Below are 19,604 nucleotides of genomic sequence, written 5' to 3' on the forward strand. Positions count from 1 at the left end.
GCGCAGACGCAACGGCGGCCACAGCGGGGCGCGCGGGGGCAGCGCCCCCTGGCGGGCGGGAGGTGTCGGCGGAGCGGGCGGGGCTTCCCTTCGCTTCCCCTCGCCGCTGCCCGCCCCGGCGCGACATGGCGGGAGGCGGCGGGACATGGCGGGCAGCGCCCGCGGGGGCGCGGCTCGGCCCGGGGGTCTCGTGAAATCGAGTGGCGTCTCACGAAATGTCGTTAAAACCCCATCTTTCCTCAGGAAGTGAAAATTTAAATTTAAACGAGTGCAGCCGGAAACCTGCTCCTGAGGAGCTGTGTCTGAATGTGGCGGTGGAGGCCTCAGCACGCAGCCACTTAAAGGGCGATTTATTCATATATGTGTATATATATATATAGAAGAATTTATATATATAAAAAAGAGGACACTGATCATGGTGGACAGATGGTAGGTATCATGTCAACAAACTTCACAGTGCTGGTCCATGTGGGAAGGGAGCCCTTCGTGGAAATTTACTGGTCAGTTATTCCTGGCTCCAAGTAACAAGAACCCCATTTATCTTCTTTTTTTTTTTTTTTCCCTTCCTTTTTTTTCTTTCTCGGAAAAATCAAAAGAGACAGGATTCCTTGAAGTGAAAGGTTCGCACAGCTGGGTCTGGAGGGGGCCAGCCACCTCTTCCGCCAGGGACTCTCCGCCTGCCTCCATGGCATTTGAGGAGAAAGGGCAACCCTTCCAGACCTGTCTGGCTAGGGAGTCTTAACTCTGAACTTTCTGTGTCCTGTTTGCTTCTAGAGTACTTTTATCGTCTTGAACCTTTGGTAGAGTGTTTTTCCTGATTTACTCAGGACCAGTTGAACTCAACTGTAAACAGTGCTACAGTGAAAAGCATGCTATCATTGCATTTACCATGTTTTTGCAAAGCACACTTTGGGACCAGCTTTGTGTCCCTTTCATAGAGCAGAATGCCACGTAATTTAAAAAGCTGTAGCTTGACTTGTGGCCTGTGGGTTAGACAAGTGCTTCTTCAGCAAAAGCCCTAGAGCTGTCCCTGCAGCACACAGCATCCAGAACAGGGGCCACAAACTGGGCTCCAACAAATATAGTAAATAATAATATGGCTAGAGAAGCCGTAGAATATGGCTATAGAAGCCCATCTGTACCTACTTCACATTTTTATTTCTCTACAGAAAAATATCCAGTAAATGTTGTGCCATGAAATCCTGATCTAGAATATTTTGCAAACAGCAGATAATATAAATACTTATGTTTAAAGGTTTATTTATCTCCAAACCAATTTGGGATGAAATTGTTGTTTCTCATGATTTTCAGCTGGTGTCTTATTTTGTGGCATTTCACCTAGAAAGCTCCCTTAACCTTTTATTCCAGTATATAATATGATGCAACTAATGTAACCCATGTGGTACAATGTTATCTGTCCTGGGGGGGTAGGGGATTAGCAGATGTCAAAAAATCTTGTTAAAAGAAATCTTCATGGCAAGAAATATCTTACTGGTCTGGATGGGCTGTATCAGTCACACTTACCCCTTTACTTGAAACATGAGGTGAAATGCTGTCTTTCACAAAATTGTGCCTAAAACCAATCTGATTTTAAGAGCAGCTTTAAAATATGCTTCCTTTCTTTTATTGGACTTACTGTTACAGCCCATAAACATTTGGGGTCAAGAGCTCACTTCCTTAAAATATGCCAAATGGGATTAGTCTTGAACTTCTAAGAAGTAAATATTAGCTGGAAACTGATGTTTATTTATTTCGTATGGAGGGCATCACGATTGTCATTGGTAGCTTGTTGTTCACATAATTAGTCCCATTTAAGTCACTGCGGGATTTTTATTGTCTGTCACACACTGTGGGTTTGTTACAGTAAATGCTAAAAGACAAATGTTAATATAGTTAAAAAAAAAAAAAAAAAAAAAAAAAAACCAACCAACTTAGAGGCTCAACCTCTAAATGACTCCCCATCCCATTTTTTTCTCTGTGCCCCAGTAAGTCCTTTCCTCCCCGAAATGAGCACTGGGAATACAAACACACCTCACCACATGAAGTCAGCATTGCCAAATCAGTTGGACTCAAGGGGATGGAGCTTTGAGGAGCAGTGGCTGGCTGTGCCTTCCTGCCAGTTTCCTGCTCCACTACTTTCTTAACTTGAGAAGCTGGTTTTACAGGCCAGCAGACTGCAGCACTTGTAGGGTAAAGTGCACACCACAGCTTGGAAAAGTTGCTGGTGCTGCTTTGGAGCACATTGACTCCAGTGCCTATGTGGTTGGTGGGCAGGAACCCTTGGGGGACCAAGGTCAGTGCAGCTCTCATCCCTGCACCCATCCTGTCTCCTTCCAGATGCGGACCCTGGCTGCTGAGCACCCCTGACAGTTGCTGGTGACAGTTTGGTGTCAGAACGAGTTGTGCAGGAACAACAGCAAAGATTTACGCATGCCCTGAGTGAAGTCTCCGGTGCTGGACAAAATCAAGCAGACAACAACGTTGCTCCGGTGGAAGTAAGGCAAAAGTCAGCTGGTCAGCTGGTAAGAAACATGGCTTATTCATATGCCTTTGTTGGAGGATGAGGTGAGCAATTCCAGCAGGGTAGTACCATATTTGTAAGTGTGCTTAGAGCATAACTGAACACCCAAATTTTTACAGTGCACAAAGAACTGCCCCAAGGAAATGAAGATCTGGGCTCCAATATTTAGAAGTATAATTGTGCTTGGTAACGAAGGGTTAATTTAGCTTCCGCCTTTCTTGAATGTGCATTTATTTCACTGGGGAGGCCAAGTATTTAGGACCCTCCCACACTGGAAGCAAAATTATGCTCAGCGTGCCTAAACATGTTTGTTGCTCACAGGGTTTTAACTTTATTTCCTTGAACAGTAGCAACAGAGACATTTTGTCTGGGAACCATGTTAGAAGAACAGGAAAATGACTGGTTCCATCCGTTTCACAAATGCAGGCATATTTGGAGGTCCTGCTGAAAGAAAATGATGGTCATTGACTTGTTTTGTTCTCTGCTGAGAGCTTCATTCACAAAATACAACTGTCTCCCATTAGCCCTGCAAAGTAGATCTACTGGCTGCAGCCAAGTATATTTCAGAAAGGTTCTGTGATACCGCCAAATCTGCAGGAGAGAGGGGAACTCTCCCGTTGTTACAGCATGTAATACAACACGACTAATCAGTTCTCAGAAAAATAATTCCTCTTCGCCCTGCTGGTAAAAACTGCTGGGACTTGCTTCTCCACTGCCACAAGCTTTGTGGAGGCATTTACACCTGTGAAAACCAATGAAAAAAGTAGTTATTAAATATGCTGGAATGATTTAGTAACGTTTCCATGCAACTTGCACAGAAGTAAATGATGGTGCAGGACTGGAAAATCAAGGTTTGTTTATTGAAAGCAGTCCTTCCACTCCCAGGGTCAGGCCTGTGGTTTGGAAGATGATACAGACAAGGTCTCAGATGAAAAACAGGTTGTGCTTGCACTTTTGAAATCTTCATTAGAATGTGTTCTTGTGAGGATTAACATTCTGTAGGAAGTCTTCTGTTTTAAACAGTTAATCTGACATTTGCCAAGTCATAGAAGGAATTATATATGAAAATTAATTTTGTTCCTCATTGTTCTATTTACTTTGGAGGTCACTTCCCCTCTCCTCTTTATGCAATATAAGCAAAACCTACCGGAGCAGAGCTTTGATCTATAGGCAATCACAAACCTCATTAAAACTGACAGGCATGCTGGCCATGCTTTGTTCAGGAAGGAACAATTAAGTTCTTTTATGGTGTAAGATAGCTAAAAACTAGAAACCGCTGCCCACGGCACAGGGCTACATGGCCAAGCGCTAAGATGAGCTAACTCGTATGAGCAAGCACTAATTTGGGGAAAGTCAGAGAGATTTCTCTTGGGACTGCTTGCGAACGCAGCAGCAAGAGCACAGATTGGTTGCAGCTGTGTTTGCCTGTGTGCATGTCCGGGACCGGAAACACCACGCGAGAGCCAGCAGACAGTGGGAGAAGCAGTGGTGCATGGCCCTGAGAAAAAGCCAAGGGACAGCTTCTTCTGGGCAAGCATCCTGGCTAGAGCAGCAAGCTTGGACTGCCGCACAGCACTCCCTCCCATTTGCTTCCTCTGCGTGCAAGGAAATGGGACGTGGCTGTACATTCTTTGTCAATAAATAGAATTACACTAAGGAGATAACTGAATTCATCATCGATCCCCCCTCCACGCAGGAAAATCTGGTAAAGTGCTGAATATTAGTTAACTGTGTGGGTCAAAGTTCTGTATGTAAAACTACAGAGCTTTTCGGTACTGCTAAAATAGTCATTGGAGACCCTGCAGATATCAAGGCAGTCCCTGAAATTCAGACCTCAGAACAGCAGTTGATCATTTCAATCGCTGACGATCCTTCATGGATTTTTAATGCCTGGTATTTCTACAATGCATATTAAAAGTAGCTTTTATGGAACAGTGACAAGAAACTGCTTTCTCTGATCCCCAGTCGGAGTGTTTAATATAGTCCAGATGTATCTGTTGAAAAGAAATTTAGTCAGATAGGATATAGTTGTGAAACTTTTATACACAAAGAAGGTATCTGATACACGAAGCTGTTTTGAATAGTTTATTTATCTGTGTTATCTTACAGCATCTTCTTACCAAGCTGCTATCAGCATCAAAGCTTTTGCAGATTTATTTCTGTATTTAGGTCCCCACAGCAACTACATCGTACATCTCAGATTGTCTCTCTCCATTTGAGGGTATGCTCACACCAGCACAGCTGAATAAAGCAGCGGGCTTCAAGAAGTCACTGTCGTGATGCCGGTGTACTCTGTGTCTGCTCTGACAGCTCTGCAATGGGACATGAAGCCTTAACCTCCTTCAGTGGGAAGTAAAAGGCAGACTTGCAGCCAAGGATAAGACTGGAAAATGCCCTCGACTCACCTCTTTTCCTTGGTGTTTCACCCTAAGAGACAGTTTGACAGGTCTTTGGTATCGTGGCTTCCGAGAAGCCTTACTGATGGGGAACACAAACCTGGGCAAAAGAAAAAAAAAGCTGCTTTTAACTCCAGCTACATTTATCGATCGGTTTTGTGTTAGACGTCTTCTCCGGCACAGCACAGGGGGTGCCTGCGGCCCGGAATGAGCAGCTGGTGTGGCCGAAGGGCAAGGCTGTGTTACTTTTGGCAGCAGCGCCGGCAATAGCTGGCTGGAAGCATTTGTGAAATTGTGGTCTGTTGGGGGCACTTCTGGTTTATGCTGACGTGTGTGCAGGCTGCCACCAAAACGGGCCCTCTCGCTGGCTCATCCTGGCATTGGTGTTTGTTTGGCTGTGGGATGAGCTGGCTGCCAAAATTGATCCTGCTGAAAATTTTTTTTTTAAGCTGGATTAGCTTTCAGCTCTGTTGGCAATTGGATCTAGCCTGACATGTGGCCACATGAATGTTGGAGCCAGCGAAGAAGAGGCATCAGGAAAGCATGACTAAGGGAAGGGAAAAGGATGGAATTATCTCTTTTGCCAGTAGCAGTCTCAGCTTGGCTTAACCCGCCGTGAATCTACCTCTCAAGGTAAAATTACCTGTTACAGCTTGAGTCACATTAGGCTTGCTTCCACAGAAAGAGAAAAATCTTGTTCCTCTTTTCCTCTCCTCTGATGTTAGACCTGGTGATTGTCTAATCTTGCACTGAACTGGTTTAACTTGTTGAATCAGCAGAAAACTCACCCCAGCAAAGAAAAGGGAGTAGCGTTCTGCTGGCCTAGCGGGTCGAATCAGCTCAGTAAAGCATCTGCCGAGGCTGGCAGAGGTGGTACAGGTGAGGAGGGCGGTAGCAGTCAGCTCTGAGGTCGCTGAGTGAACCACAGCAAACAGCTTAAGTCTCATAAATCTCCTGTCCTCTGGGTTCTCTCTGTAGTTTAAAGATGACAATAGGCACTATCCCTTTGTGTTACAGCCAACGTGGTGTTTTGTCTCATAAAGCTGGAAGTCGCCACTATTTTATAATTCCCTCCAAACTCCTACCCCTGTAATTTCAACTCTCCCATGGGCAAGTGGCATTTATCCTAACACTTCTCTTCAAGCCGGGCCTCTCCTTTCAGCCTAGATTTCCCTTGGATTTGTTTCCTTGTCAGACAGGGAAATATTGCCACAGATCTACTACTGCTCTTTTCCATCAGCTGCAACTTTTCTCTGAAGCTTCAGCAAATGGCCTCTGATGCTGCTTTGGGAAGACACTCTGTGCTCTCAGATGTGGGAATGGAAGCTCGTAAGCAAACTGCTGTTGAGAAACCTTTATAAATGACAAGGAGTTAAAAAGAGTATAGAAAGGTGGACTTGCATGTGTGCAAAACAGTTGGTCATGTGCAACTCTATCAGTCAGACAGAAGTAGTAAAATGCCCAAATTACATTTGATCACGCTCAGGACAGCCATGGTACACTTAAGTACGGTGCTGGCTGGGCACTGTCTCTATGCACCAAGCACAGAAATCCCGTGCTCTTCTTGCCCAGAAGTTGGAGCTTTCATCTTTGACAGCAGAAAGCCCAGGCAAGGAGGGACAAGAACATTTTCAAATGGTCCTAATGAAGAGGAGATATCCTAGGCAGGCAGGCATCCACTCTTATGCCCATACAGCTCCTTCTTCATTTATAAGGAGAGTAGGACCAGCCCAAAGAATTAATGGAGAATAAAATGTACTCTAAAAATATATCAGGAAAAAAGCTATAGGAGAAATATATTAACTTAATAATGAGTGGGGAATCTAAAATGCTATGTTGTTGTTAATATCTTTAACCATAAAATTACAGAGAAGATGAGTAGAATCAGGAAATTCTTGATATAAAAATGGTTGTTGGGAAAGTGTAGACAAGGGGTATTTGGAAAATGTAAATGCGCAAGCAATGGTGTATCACTCGAATGCTATTTAGGTAGCTGAGGAATGGATTAAGCTATCACTTTTCAGAAACTACCTGGAATTACTTGTTTTTAATAAACGGCAAAGAAGATGCTGGACAATTAAGAAGAAACAAGCAGGACATTGAAGTGCACTAAAAAGTCTTTGTGGTTTTGGTGCAGCGACTCTACTTTCTGGGGCCACTCTCCAGTAGATAGTGGATGAAATGCCCAAATGTGTGAGCTCTCTGAAAGGGGTTTTCAAAAATACTTGTCCTTGTTCAAACTGTTCCCGTTGAGTCCAGCTGAGAGGGCAGGCCAGCTTGGGTGGAAGCAGCAGGAGGGAAGGCGAGGAAGAGGAGAGCTCTTCTGGCTGCAGTAAATTGGGGAACCACAGCCTTGGCGTGCTATTGAATGGCTGTTAAAATCCAGATTCCTAAACAATCAGAAGAAAGATGTCAGATGCGTGAGGGAGCTTCCTTTGATAGAAATAGTCTAGCCTGTGACGCTACTTGTGTGGGTAGTCCTGAAGGTGAATAGTCTGTCTCCCCTGTGCTGATGAGTGACGTGACTGCAGTGGGTGAGTGAAGAGTAGGGGATTACAGGGACGCAGCAGGCAGAGTACACGCAGTTTGGAACAGCTTTTGATGTAGCGTTTCACAATGTCTTAACTCAAAACTAAGGTCACTTCACTTTCGAGGCGTGTTGCGTGTTACGTTGACTGAGAACTAACAGGAGGACTGCAAAAAGGTTACGAATCGCAAGGGTTCTCCGCAGTCTCACTGTTTCCAGACACGGTTTCATAGTCCTGTAACTAGAGGGTTCTCCCAGGCAGACGCGGGATCCCTCCTGCTCCGTCTCCCTGGGACTAGTTGGTGTTATTGCGGGAGACCGCCATAGGTTTGACAGGCCAATTACCCACTAGGAAATGGTACAGCCAGAGCATTAAAGCAAATAGGAATGCATTTCTATCCTTTTACCAAGCACATAAGGATATCTGTCTAACATGATGGGTTTTTTTAATAAGTGCTTTCAGGAGGTGGAAGATGCTCCGCGGGATTGCCACCCAGCCAGCGCTCCTCGTTAGGCTGCGCATGTAGCGCCTGCGAGCTGCAGTCTGAACTCCAATCTAGCAGAGTTAATAAACAACAGAAACCCATAAACATCTCGGCGGAGGAATAGGCAGTCTGCTCGGCCTGCAGACCTCGGCCACCGGCTTAGGCAAGCGGCACTCGCCGCCTGGCTGCGAGGCCGCCCGTTCCTCTCCCCTGGCAGCCCCGGGGCTTTCCTTGCCGCTCACAGGCAAGCGGAGGAGGAAGACCGCGGGGGCCGGATCGGCGGCCGCCGGCCAAGGTGGGTGGGCGCACCCCGTCCGGTGCGGCGGGCAGCAGCTCCCGGCCGATCGCTTCTGCGCGCCGGGGCCGGGGCCGGGGCCGGGGCCTGCCCACCCCTCCCGGGCCGAGCGGCGGCGGGGCGCGGCGAGGAGGGGCGTGCGGCGGCCCGGCCGGCGGATGGCGGCCCTCGGCATCCCTCGCTGCCGCTGACCGCGCCGCCGCGGCTGGCCGAGGTGAGAGCGGGCCGGGCCGGGCCGGGCCAGGTCGGGCTGGGCGGCGGGGGGCGGGAGCGGCGGGCAGCAGCCTCGGGCCCGGCGGCGGGGGGGGCGGCCGGGGCCGGCCGCGGCACCGTGCGGTGTGGGCGGCCGCGGCATCCCGCTCCCGCCGCCTTCCCCCGGCCTCCCGCCGGCTGCGGCCCGGGATGGTGAGTAGCGGCGGGCCGGGGGCGGCGCGGGCCGGGCGCGGGCGCCGGCGGCGGCAGCAGGAAGGGGCAGGCCCGGCTGGGCGAGCGGAGGCCGCGGCGCTGTGAGGCGGCGGGCCGCTCCCGGCCGCCGGGGACGTGCCGCGGCCGTCGGTCTCGCTCGCAGCCCTCCCCCCCAGACGCCCGGCTGCCGGTTCGTTCTGTGCGGGCCGCAGGCTGACTCCGAGGGCCGCCTCCCCGCCAGCAGCGGTGCCCGGCGGAGCGCCTGCGACCCCCGGGGGGCCCACGGCCGGCGGCTGGGGAGCAGGCCGGGCCCGGCAGGAGTGCCATCGCTTAGGCGGGTGTCGGGGATCCCCCCTGGCAAGAGGGGGGCTGTAACCAGCAGCAGTGAGGGAACTCCTGCCTGGGCAGAGGGGCGAGGAGGCCAGCGCAGGAGCGTGTGTTGGTGCTGCCCCTGCGTCCTGTGCTCAGCAGGTTGTCAAACCGTGTCGACGAGACTGGGATTCTTGGGGCTATAATTTGCTTATTTCACTCCAGGCCTTTCTAGCTTTCTGGAGGCTGAATGTGTTGGGTCTACCTGGTACTCCTGGAAAAAATTTTGACCATGAAATAACACGTTTAAAGCATGGCCACATTCCTCAGCTCTTTTTGGCCGCCTGGATACCTACTGACCTGGAGGTCAAGCGTGCCATGTTAAAATGTCTACGCTGAACTTCCATTAAGTTGTGGTTCCTCTCCATGGTGTAAGCAGAGTTAAGAGTGTTGCTGCTGGAAGGAGGAGCTCCCATCTCCCTTCCTCCTGCCTGTCTGCCTGGGACCCTCTCTTGGGCTGATTCAACACAGCAGTCTGACAGAAGGCTGGTGAAATTGCTCCTAGAAGGTTCTGACAAGGCCCCAGAGTCCTTGCGAGGGAAGGGACATGAGACCTCTCCTGTCTAGCTCAACTGCTTGTGGAAATGCAGCCTGACTCGACCAAGTTTTATTTAGAATACTTACATTGCAGGAAACTTGTAATTCAAGAGCTATCTTTTTATTCGTTTGAAGCTTGGTGAAATGTTGGTTTTACTTTCAGCCTGCTGCTGGCTGATAAACCCAGCTTCTGTGCTGAGAAGCATGCTAAATTAATTTCTTTCTGGATTGTGGGAAAAAGCTACTGTGGTTGTTTTTGCGTTTATGGTTTGATTTGTTTTGCCATTCTTTTTCCTAGTGATAAAACTGTGCAAGCTGCTCTTTCTGGTGGGTGACATCTGCTGGGTTTGTACCCAGCGAGTTTATGTAGCTCAGGTGAAGGAAGAAGCCGCTGTGTCTTTTGGTCTGCGTGCTATGAATGGGGAATTCCAGGGCCATCCAAACCTGGATCAGAAGTTACACTGAGAAATTCGGAGTGGAGAAGCTGAAATGTTGCTGTAGTTCCTCACACAAATACCAAGTTGCTAATACAAAGAGATGTTTCAATCCACAGACAACTTACTCTCTGACATTAATGTCCTAAAGTTCAGCTGTCCCAACCAGTCATACAAGTTTTCAGTATTTTTGGTTTGGTGTTACTGGTGTTGTAAGAGGGGGAAAAAGAAGCTCATAGATTGCCCATTTCTTTTTTTAAAATCCGAGGTTTTTAATGATGTCATATAATGGTTTTGAAATTCAGTTATATTTATAAAACATAATTATTTAATTGGATAAGTGGGGTTGGAATGTAACAGGACAGTTTTATTTGGGTCATGAAACCTTTTTGTGTATGTTTTTTGTATTTTTAGGAGCATGAATGTCTTCAGTGTTTGTCCTGCAATTTTGGTGGAACTTGTTGTAGTAAGCATTTTCTGCAGTGGTTTGCAGTCCTCACTGTCAGGCATGCAAAGCTGCTTTTCCAGCTACCTAACTAAGAAGGAAAATCCTCCCTGGTAAAGGAGGCAGACCAGAGCAAATATTTTCTGCACTGCGAGTTTCCATTTACTAAAAGACGGAGAACTGTCATTTTAATTTTGTAGTTATTGTCCTCTTAACACATGAGCAAAACTGACCTTTGTGCCGCTACTGTGGCTAAAAGCTGTGAGTACAAGTTGGAAAGAGAGAGCTATTCATAAAGAGGAAGACTCAAGAGTACAGGGGCAAAACCATCATCTTCCTGTCATCCCATTCTTTTTAGCAGTAGCAAGAGGACGGAAGAGAAACGTTGCTTGATCTAGCATTGAGAGGTGCTTCAAAATCACTTTCTTCTCACAAGTTTCTGAATGGGATCTGTGGTCTTGCAGGAAACTGTAGGTGGTAAACGGAGGCATTACACCTTTTCTCTAGGGCTTTGCCCCCAGCTTGTAATGGCGGCTTCTTCTGCCTGTTGACCTTAGTTCTGAGGCTGAGTAGAAAAGCTGGCAACTTTTTCAAACACTCCTTATTCAAACACAGAGAATTCCTCTCTTCCTCATCACTGGAAAAGCATAGGAGGTTTGCTTACACCTCTCAAGAATGGCTTTTACTGTGAAGTCTCACTGGGACTGTATTGGTCCTCTTGTGAAAGAAACTCAGAATTGACTTCGCCTTTCTTCCCTGTAGTGCTCTTTGCTTTCCTTGGATCAGTGATATTGACTTTATTGCCCTTGTCCTGTGCAGCGTGGATCTTCCCTTGCAATTCTTCTCTTGGCTCCCACGTTTTCCACTTTATATTTCTTTGAGGGGACAGAAACCTTAGTAATAACATCAAAACAAATTAAAAGAGCTCATTCATATGCCTTGCTGTCATGGCAGTACTTTGATGCTCTTCTTAGTGTTACATGTTTTAATTTATAAACCAAATTTTTTTATGGGTGTGTGTATATATATATGAATACATATTGTATAGTATGGAAGGAATTTATAAAAGGGAAGCATCTTTCTAATTATAGCTCAAAACTAAGTGTTTGAGAGTTTTGGCTAATACAAACTGTCTCCCATTTTGGTCTTTATTAGCTGTTTGTTTTCTTAGAGCATGCTGTAAATTATAAGGTGTCAGTGTCTGAGAACTTGTCTTTGGTTAGAGGCACTGGGAGGGTAGTGCGCTGGGTCCCTTCACTGAGACTTTCCAGTAGAAAGGATTACATGATCTTCCTGTAGGTCCCGTCCACAGAAAGAAATTGCTGAGGCACGCATGCTCTGAGAATTGGAAATAGAGGTTGCAGATGAGTAAAAATGGTTAACACTTTTGTTTCGTGATGAATTATCAAGGATTATGGGCAGCTGTTCTTTGAAGTATTTTAACTTTGTGCTGAATAGCTCAACAATAACACGTTCACTTGGTTATTTAAAACTATTGCAGGACCAAGAGAAAAGCTAACTTTTTAAGTTAGTGGTGACTCACCTCTGGCTTTGCAGATAAAGCAAAGAGCCACATCACATATTCTGTGGCTGAGGAAATTCTGAAGCTGGGCTTTTTCAGTCACCTTTAATATTGCCTTCTTACGGTAGCAGTGCATGGGGTTTGAAACCAAGCTTTGGATGAGTTGAGCAAGTAGAGAGTAATCAAATCTTAGCAGGGCGTATCGGCTGGGTATCTTCTGTAAGAAACCAGTTTCTGTGTATTGCATCAGTGGGGAAAGATGTAAGACTTGAACTGTTATTATGAGTACACGAGTTATTTTCATTCAGAGTCCTTGCTGGGTTTGGCAAGCCTTCTTTTCCAGCATTTCTAGTGGAGAGTCCAAAAATGGTTCTGCCTGAACACTGAGCCGTTCTTGTGCCTGCCATCTGGTGGCCAGATCCCACAGCTAACTGGACTGGCTGCAAAAACCCAGCTGAGGCTCGGCCTTAAGGACACTGGAGAAAAAAGTAGATCCTTTTCTCACTAAGCCATGTCTCAGAAGGAGATTGGTTTTTGCACAGTTCCCCTGGAGGAAAAATAAATGTTATGAGTTCTGTTAGCATCTGTCTTCTCTTTCCTAGGACATGATGGAGCTCCTAGAGGAAGATCTCACCTGTCCCATTTGCTGTAGCCTGTTTGATGATCCTCGTGTCCTGCCCTGTTCGCACAATTTCTGCAGAAAGTGTCTGGAAGGAATTCTTGAGGGAAACGTGCGGAATGTGCTTTGGAGGCCGTCCCCTTTCAAGTGCCCCACGTGCAGGAAGGAAACTCCCGTTACTGGAGTCAACAGCTTGCAAGTCAACTATTCCCTGAAAGGTATCGTGGAGAAGTATAACAAAATCAAAGTAACTCCGAAAATGCCCGTGTGCAAAGTGCACAGCGGGCAACCCCTTAACATTTTTTGCCGGACAGACATGCAGCTGATCTGTGGGGTTTGTGCCACCCGTGGTGACCATACAAAGCACGTTTTCTGTTCTATTGAAGAAGCTTATTCCCAGGAGAAGCGAGCTTTTGAAACCCTGTTTCAGGGCTTTGAAACCTGGCGTTGTGGCGATGCCCTCTCACGGCTGGATACCTTGGAAACCAGTAAGAGGAAAGCTCTGCAGATGCTCACCAAAGATTCTGACAAAGTGAAGGAGTTCTTTGAGAAGCTGCAGCACACCCTGGAGCAGAAACGAAATGAGATTCTCTCTGACTTTGAGACCATGAAGCTTGCAGTGATGCAGGCCTACGATCCGGAAATCAATAAACTGAACACAATTCTGCAAGAGCAACGGATGGCTTTTAACATTGCAGAGGCCTTCAAAGATGTGTCTGAACCCATTATATTTCTGCAACAGATGCAGGAGTTCAGGGAAAAAATCAAGGTGCTCAAAGAAACCCCTTTACCTTGTTCCAGTGTGGACATCAGCCCTACAATGAAGAGCTTTGATACCAGCCAGTGGAATGGAATAAAACTAGTTGATGTGGACAAACTTTCCTTGCCTCAGGAAAACACCACTCTTAAATTCAAGATTCCCTCAGTCTTTTCACGCAGATTTATAGTGAACTCTCTTATTTGCTTGCTTATTCTTGCTGTCACCAGAATGTCCTTTGTGGAGTCAGTCGTTGACAATCTCCAGTGCTGGAAATCTCAATTCTTTACAATTAGCTTGTCCTATTTGGCAGATACAGTGGAGATAGCAGATCATGCAGTCTTTTACTGGGAACAGATGACAGATGGAGCTTCACTTCTAAGAGAAAAGTGTAAAAACTATACGTTGGTTGTACTGGATAATGTTGCACAGTTTGTGTGCAAATATAAACTGTTGTGAAGTCCCTGCTGAAATATAAGAACTAAGAGCGATCTGGTGAAGAAAACATGGAACTTCTTAAAATTAATTGGGTTTTTAAGACTTCCAGTGAAAACATTCAAAGATTCAAAATGTTTCCAAAACGTTCATACTGTTCACATACTTTGAGCACTGATAAACTGGAAGATGAAATGGAGCTTTGAAAAACACATTGTTTCTGGATTCTTCTTCAGTGGTGATTATGGGAATATAATTCACTGTAAATCATTTTTCTTACCAAAATATAGGGCCAAACTGTGTACTTAGTTTAATGTTAATGTAATTGTAGAATAAGATAAAAAATGTCACTTCCCAAAAGGTCATGGTTAAAGAAATATTTTTTCTAACTGGGAAGTGTTTTGGAAAGAGGAAGAACAGCTGTGATTGAGAAGAGCACTGTACTGAGAGGCTTGTTGAGGACTGCCCTTCCACTGCAAAGTACAGAGCTCATCATTCATGTTCTAGAACCACTTTCTATCTGACGATGTTACTCCTCACTGAAATAGATATATGTATTTTTTTGTATAATCAAATGTTGTAATTATCCCGTGCATTCAGATTACTGTAGATATTGGTCATTGTTTACATGTTCTATACAAAAATATATCTTCAGGGTAGGCCTAAATTCTAGGGGTAGAGAGAAATCAGTTGAGGTTGATAAGAAAAGAACAAGCTGCAAGATAGTACGTAGTTTGCAGGTAGTGCATACTTTGTAGTTTACTTTTCCAGCATCAAATTGTTGGGGTAACTGAGCTGTCCTGTTAGATCCATGTTTCTCTGAAGCCACACTTTCTTAAAAAGTGGCCTTAATGTAAACAGTTTAGTGCGGTGAAAGGCACGGACGGGCCGGCCCCAGAAAGGCAGCCTGCAAAGGTTTCTCTCCTGTCCTGCTCTGTCTCTCCAGATCGTAATTCCAAAAGCCAGGAAAAATGTTGGGATGATTCCTTGGAACAGATTGCATAACGTGACAGGAGTATGGATGTTGTTGGTGTTTGGAAGTGCTTTAGCATTGGAACATATGTATAGGCTCTTCTACTGTTACTGTATTTTTGTGTTCCTTGTTTCAGGAATTAATTGAATTTTCTGAGTGTATTGACTTGGCCGTAGGATAACAGTGATTTAAAGTGAACTGTGAGCTTGAGTTCTCTGAAGTGCCCTTCTTTAAGAGCGTGTGATACTGCTTGAAGCACGTCTAACCTCTTTTTGCAGTGGTCCTATGAACAGCAATATATAGAATGAAAACATATAGTTGACATTTCCAGAAAACAAACGTAACGCATGCCATACTTTGGCAATATTCGCTGGCCTCTCTCAAGGTTTAATAAGTTGTGATGGTCAATTCATTGTCTTCCAGTAGTCTTTGCAAGCTGTTCATTTCAAAAGTAAAACATTAAATGCCAAGAATCAAAGTTTCCAAGCAACCAAACCCTGCAAACAAAACTATTGTACATGATATTTACATCTTTGTTGCCTGGGAATCCTGTCGCTGCTCCACACCTCACTCCAAACACTTGCTAAAAGCACTGAATGGTTTTTGCAGCTGCAGATGCTTTGCAGTTTAGGAAAGATCCAGTCACAAACACGTAGATCAGAGAGTTACAATTCCTGAGTGGCTGAGATAGTGATGAGTAGCCGAGAGGTGGTTGTTCTGAGCGTGGGAGGTGTGAGATTTGTAACCCGGGCTTCTACCTTGCAGCAGTTCCCTGAGTCCAGGCTAGCACGGATGTTGAACGATGATGACCAGGAATTTAAACTGGTGAATGGAGAGTTTTTTGTGGACAGAGATGGAACTTTGTTTAGTTACATCATGGACTTCTTGAGGACTCTCCAGGTCTCCTTACCTACCGATTTCTCAGACTATCAGAGGCTGCAGAGAGAAGCAGAATTCTATGGGCTCTACCCTCTGGCTGACCTCCTGAGCCAGGAACACTTGCTGAAGCCAAGGCTGGAGATCTTGGAAGTGCGTTTTTCTCTCCAAGAGATGCAGGCCTTTTTCCGGATCTTTGGTTCCTGCAGTACTACTGTTGAGACACTAGCTGAACAGATCACTGTGTTTACAGGGCAGCAGTCGGGACAGAGCTGGAACAGCCCTTTTCCTTCTCAGAAACCACTCGTTCCACTTCCTTTGGAAAGACCTTCCCATCATGACATGGTTTTTCAGTGTGGTACTGACTACTCTGCTGGTGACCAGTTTGTGGCCAGGTACTCTCCCTCGTGGGACTTTTCATTATGGAAATGTCTTTGTGACTTCTAGTTCATGAAGTACACGCTACCTGCTAGCAAAGCTCATTTAAGAAACTATTGGACAGCTGTCTGAGAGAAAAGAAATATGTTTCCTTCTTTCTGCTAGTTTAATGTTACCTTTTTCTAGTTCTGAAATACCCAGTTTAATTTCTGTTACATTGATTTGCCTATTCTTCAACTTTCTAAAATACTGTTCTCAATGTTTGTTTTTGAGTTCTGTTGGGTCTTTCTCTCTCTCTGCCCTTTCCTCCTCACTCAGTCTCCCAGGCTTTAGAATTTCACACCATCGATGACCTTCTAGAGGACTTGAAAAACACAGAGTAAGATGAAGCAAAGAAAACAAATGAGGAGTGAAGTACTGGGGAAGCCTAAAATCTCCACTAGCTCATGGTCCAAAAGACATTCATATGGAAAAGAGGAAGAAGACAATGGCTAAACAGGGTTAAAAACACCAGTGGAACTAAGATAGCAATTCAGGGACTGGAAAGCTTTTGTAGAGCCTTTTATTGGGGGAGGGAGAAGGGGTAGATTATTAACTATATGCTATACAGTGGGTTTTCATTGAATTCAGAGCCAGGTTCTGTTTTTATTAAGATTACTGTATATCAGTGATTTTAGTGATAGCAGTATTGTATTCTGATGACAATTTATGTTTTTTAAACAAGCTTTTGCTGGATATTTCTATTGTACAGAGACATGTTCTTACTGTATAAGAAAATGTAACCTAATTTGGCCTCTGTGGCTGTTAGAACATCTGGAATTTTATGGAAATTTCACTGAAATATTTCCAAAAGGGTTATTCTATCTGAATATATGAATCAACATGGCAGTCTTCTGATTATTTAAACAAGAAAAAAAAAAGTTTATCTTCTAGCTTTCTTTAGCTAAGCAAGTAGAAGAAAAACTACTTTGCATTTGCAAAGCAACACAGATTTGTGTGCCATACCTTAACTTTATAATGTATCACTAATTTTAGTGGACTAACAATTGGTTGAGTAGGCTATGGCGACTTAAATAGTGGGGAAAATATCCCTGATTCTTTCCTTTATTTCTTCAGACTTGGTAAAAAATTTCCTCTGCAGATCAATAGAAAAACTTATTTTGACTAATGAAACAAGTCAAGTTTGATGATGTTGCCTGCTGAATTTCTATCGACTTAGTCTTTGTGGTGACCTGGACTCTTTTGCCTTTTTTGTGCTTTCCATGAATGTTTGGTGTACTTTCCTGTGAGCTGCGGAACAGTTTCACCCCTGTTAGCTTATGTATTTTGTAATAGTATTTTTACCTGACTTCTGCTCCTTGAAATGTCTGGATAGAATCTTAAATTGTACTTTATATCAAGTAAAATTATTTGAGGCAATGTGAAAATGATTTTCATACTTGTTGCCATAAGACCTGCTGTACAAGGTAATTTTGCAATAAATGTCACTTTGTAGAGAGAGATCCTGTGTGATGAAAAGCGATACTATTGGGGTGAATGTGATTTCACTGTCCTTTCCATCGTTTACTCTTACCTGAAAAACTGTTGCAGCATTATATAGAACATGCCAATCACCTCTCCTCCATTAAATGAAATGAGATGGAGGTTATCGCAGCTATTTCTTAAGAAAGTTAAGTTTTGGTGAAAGGGAAGTGCTTCTTCCCCAACATGTAACTGGATGAACTGAGAATTACTGTTCTTATAATGAGGGAAAGAGTTAAATTGTCCTCAACAGAGGAAAAAAAAATCCGGAATCTTGTTTGCTGTGAACCCGTGCAACTGTGCTGACCTGCACTGTCTGAGGACCTGCTTTGTTTTAAAACAAACCTGATTTCATCCATCAAGAAGTAAAGTGTGTTGTAACTGATTTTTTTTTTTTTTTATTTTAGGTATGTTTCCATAAAGCCTGATAATAGAAAGCTGATTAACGGTACTAATGTGTTAGGCCTGCTGCTTGACACTTTACTTAAAGATGGATTTCGCCTCATAAGCACCAGGACAGTCTCGAGTGAAGAAAAAGTCGAATGCTACAGTTTTGAAAGGATGAAGAGGCCAGCAGGCCTTACTGTCACGGTGAACCAAACCCCAGGGAGCTCCGGGGTAGCACGGGCAAAGAGAAGCCAAGTGCAGAAAGGGAAATAAAGGCTTTTCCTTCCATCTTTTGAAGGTGGAAGAGGAGTGTGTCAGTGCTACTGGCCTTTTTTTGTTGGCTTGTTTGAAACTGCAAGTATCAAGGGAAGTAACAATTTTTTTTTCAAGTATTTGGAAAAAAAAAATGCTTTCCTGCCTTTTACCGCTCCACCCTCTTGAATTCTAAATAAAAGAACCACAGATTCAATACTGGTTTTGTGGACCAGATTCTAGCATTTTCAAGGATTGTTTTTGTTTTTCTCTGTGGCTAAAATTTATATTAGGACTTGCAAAAAATCAGCCATTCCTTCTAGAAAATCATTTTTATGTTCTGTGCTAATCTGTAAGTAGATTTTAAATACGTGATAATACATGAACAAATAACAGCTTGACACAACTGTCATCCCAATAGTTTGGAGAAGTGGCTGGAGGAGGAATTTAAACCTCAGCAATTGAATATTGCTTCTGCTTTCAAAAGATACACGTATGCTGCTTCTCTTGCAGTTTGATAAAAACTATGTAATGGAAACATCCCAAGTTGTACTGCTGTGTGGCTCCAGACGTGAGAAAGTGGCTTTGTGAAGCCACCACTAGTGTCCATGAAATAACGTGTTACCACCTCTTGCAGAATACTCCTCTGTCCTCTCCTCCCACTCCAAGGCATTAAGCTGCTCTTCAGTGCTGAGAATTAGATGAAGGTCTTTGTGAACAAAGGGTCAGTTAGTTTTTAGAGCTTTAACTATAAAAAGAATGAAAATGTGTCCTTCAAATGGAAGAATTAGTACAATTTTAAACAAAATAGTACAAAGGATTTCTTGATGACTGTTAAGTGCAAAACATATTTAGGAGGAAGGCTTGGCAGAAGTGTAAAGATGTCAAAATTAGCTCAGGTACCAGAAGAAGTAAATTAATGAGGCCTTATAAATTAAGAATCTTTTGTCCTCCCTCCACGGCAAGTGAAGAAGATAGCAGTAACTTCAAGGATTCATTATTTGAATCTGTTGATAAAACACCATCTTTCCAGAGTTAGGAGCAGCCAAGTAGAGCTCATTTGGGCTTCTCTTGGCTGACTAATTAGATATGGTTTTTCATTAGCTTTAAAATCTGAATTTATTACTTTATTTGCTGCACTTAAAAATGGGGGTGGGAATCACCTATCTTTTTCTTACCCTTAGGAGTTTCAATTAAATGGGTCTTCCCAGACTGGTGGTGCGACTATTGGACATCTCTTTTCTTTTGCTACTACTGTACTGCATTTTAGCTTGGCGCAAGTTCAGTTCAGTGGCAACAGTGAGGTCTTCTGCTTGTTCTAGAGCTTTCTGGGTTGAGAATAATGGGATTGTGGGACTGCATCTCTGAAACTGCTTACAGATTATATAATGTAATAAATGTTGAGAAACGTAAGGGTTCAAATGGGATTTTTTTGTCGATAATGTCAATATGTTCATATTCATCTTGATA

General features: G+C 44.4%; 2 protein-coding genes across 4 annotated transcripts; both read left to right on the forward strand.

Annotated features, from left to right (window-relative positions):
- The first annotated feature begins 8,075 nt into the window (after window positions 1-8,075).
- On the forward strand, window positions 8,076-14,918 carry TRIM13 (tripartite motif containing 13). 3 transcript variants are annotated; one of them, XM_074815748.1, is made up of 2 exons: window positions 8,076-8,224; window positions 12,539-14,918. In XM_074815748.1, exon 2 carries the CDS (start codon window positions 12,542-12,544, stop codon window positions 13,769-13,771), a length of 1,230 nt encoding a protein of 409 aa, XP_074671849.1. In that variant the 5' UTR covers window positions 8,076-8,224; window positions 12,539-12,541; the 3' UTR covers window positions 13,772-14,918. The 3 variants fall into 3 exon arrangements, with proteins under 3 accessions (XP_074671849.1, XP_074671848.1, XP_074671847.1); XM_074815747.1 differs by lacking the exon at window positions 8,076-8,224 and adding an exon at window positions 8,317-8,438; XM_074815746.1 differs by lacking the exon at window positions 8,076-8,224 and adding an exon at window positions 8,524-8,629.
- A 168-nt stretch (window positions 14,919-15,086) lies between these two features.
- Window positions 15,087-19,312, forward strand: KCNRG (potassium channel regulator). The gene is made up of 2 exons (XM_074815750.1): window positions 15,087-15,991; window positions 17,903-19,312. The coding sequence occupies exons 1-2, from the start codon at window positions 15,414-15,416 to the stop codon at window positions 18,153-18,155; spliced, it is 831 nt and encodes a 276-aa protein (XP_074671851.1). The 5' UTR covers window positions 15,087-15,413; the 3' UTR covers window positions 18,156-19,312.
- Window positions 19,313-19,604: the final 292 nt, after the last annotated feature.

The sequence above is a fragment of the Strix aluco genome, chromosome 2 (assembly GCF_031877795.1).
Source record: "Strix aluco isolate bStrAlu1 chromosome 2, bStrAlu1.hap1, whole genome shotgun sequence".
NCBI lineage: Eukaryota > Metazoa > Chordata > Aves > Strigiformes > Strigidae > Strix > Strix aluco.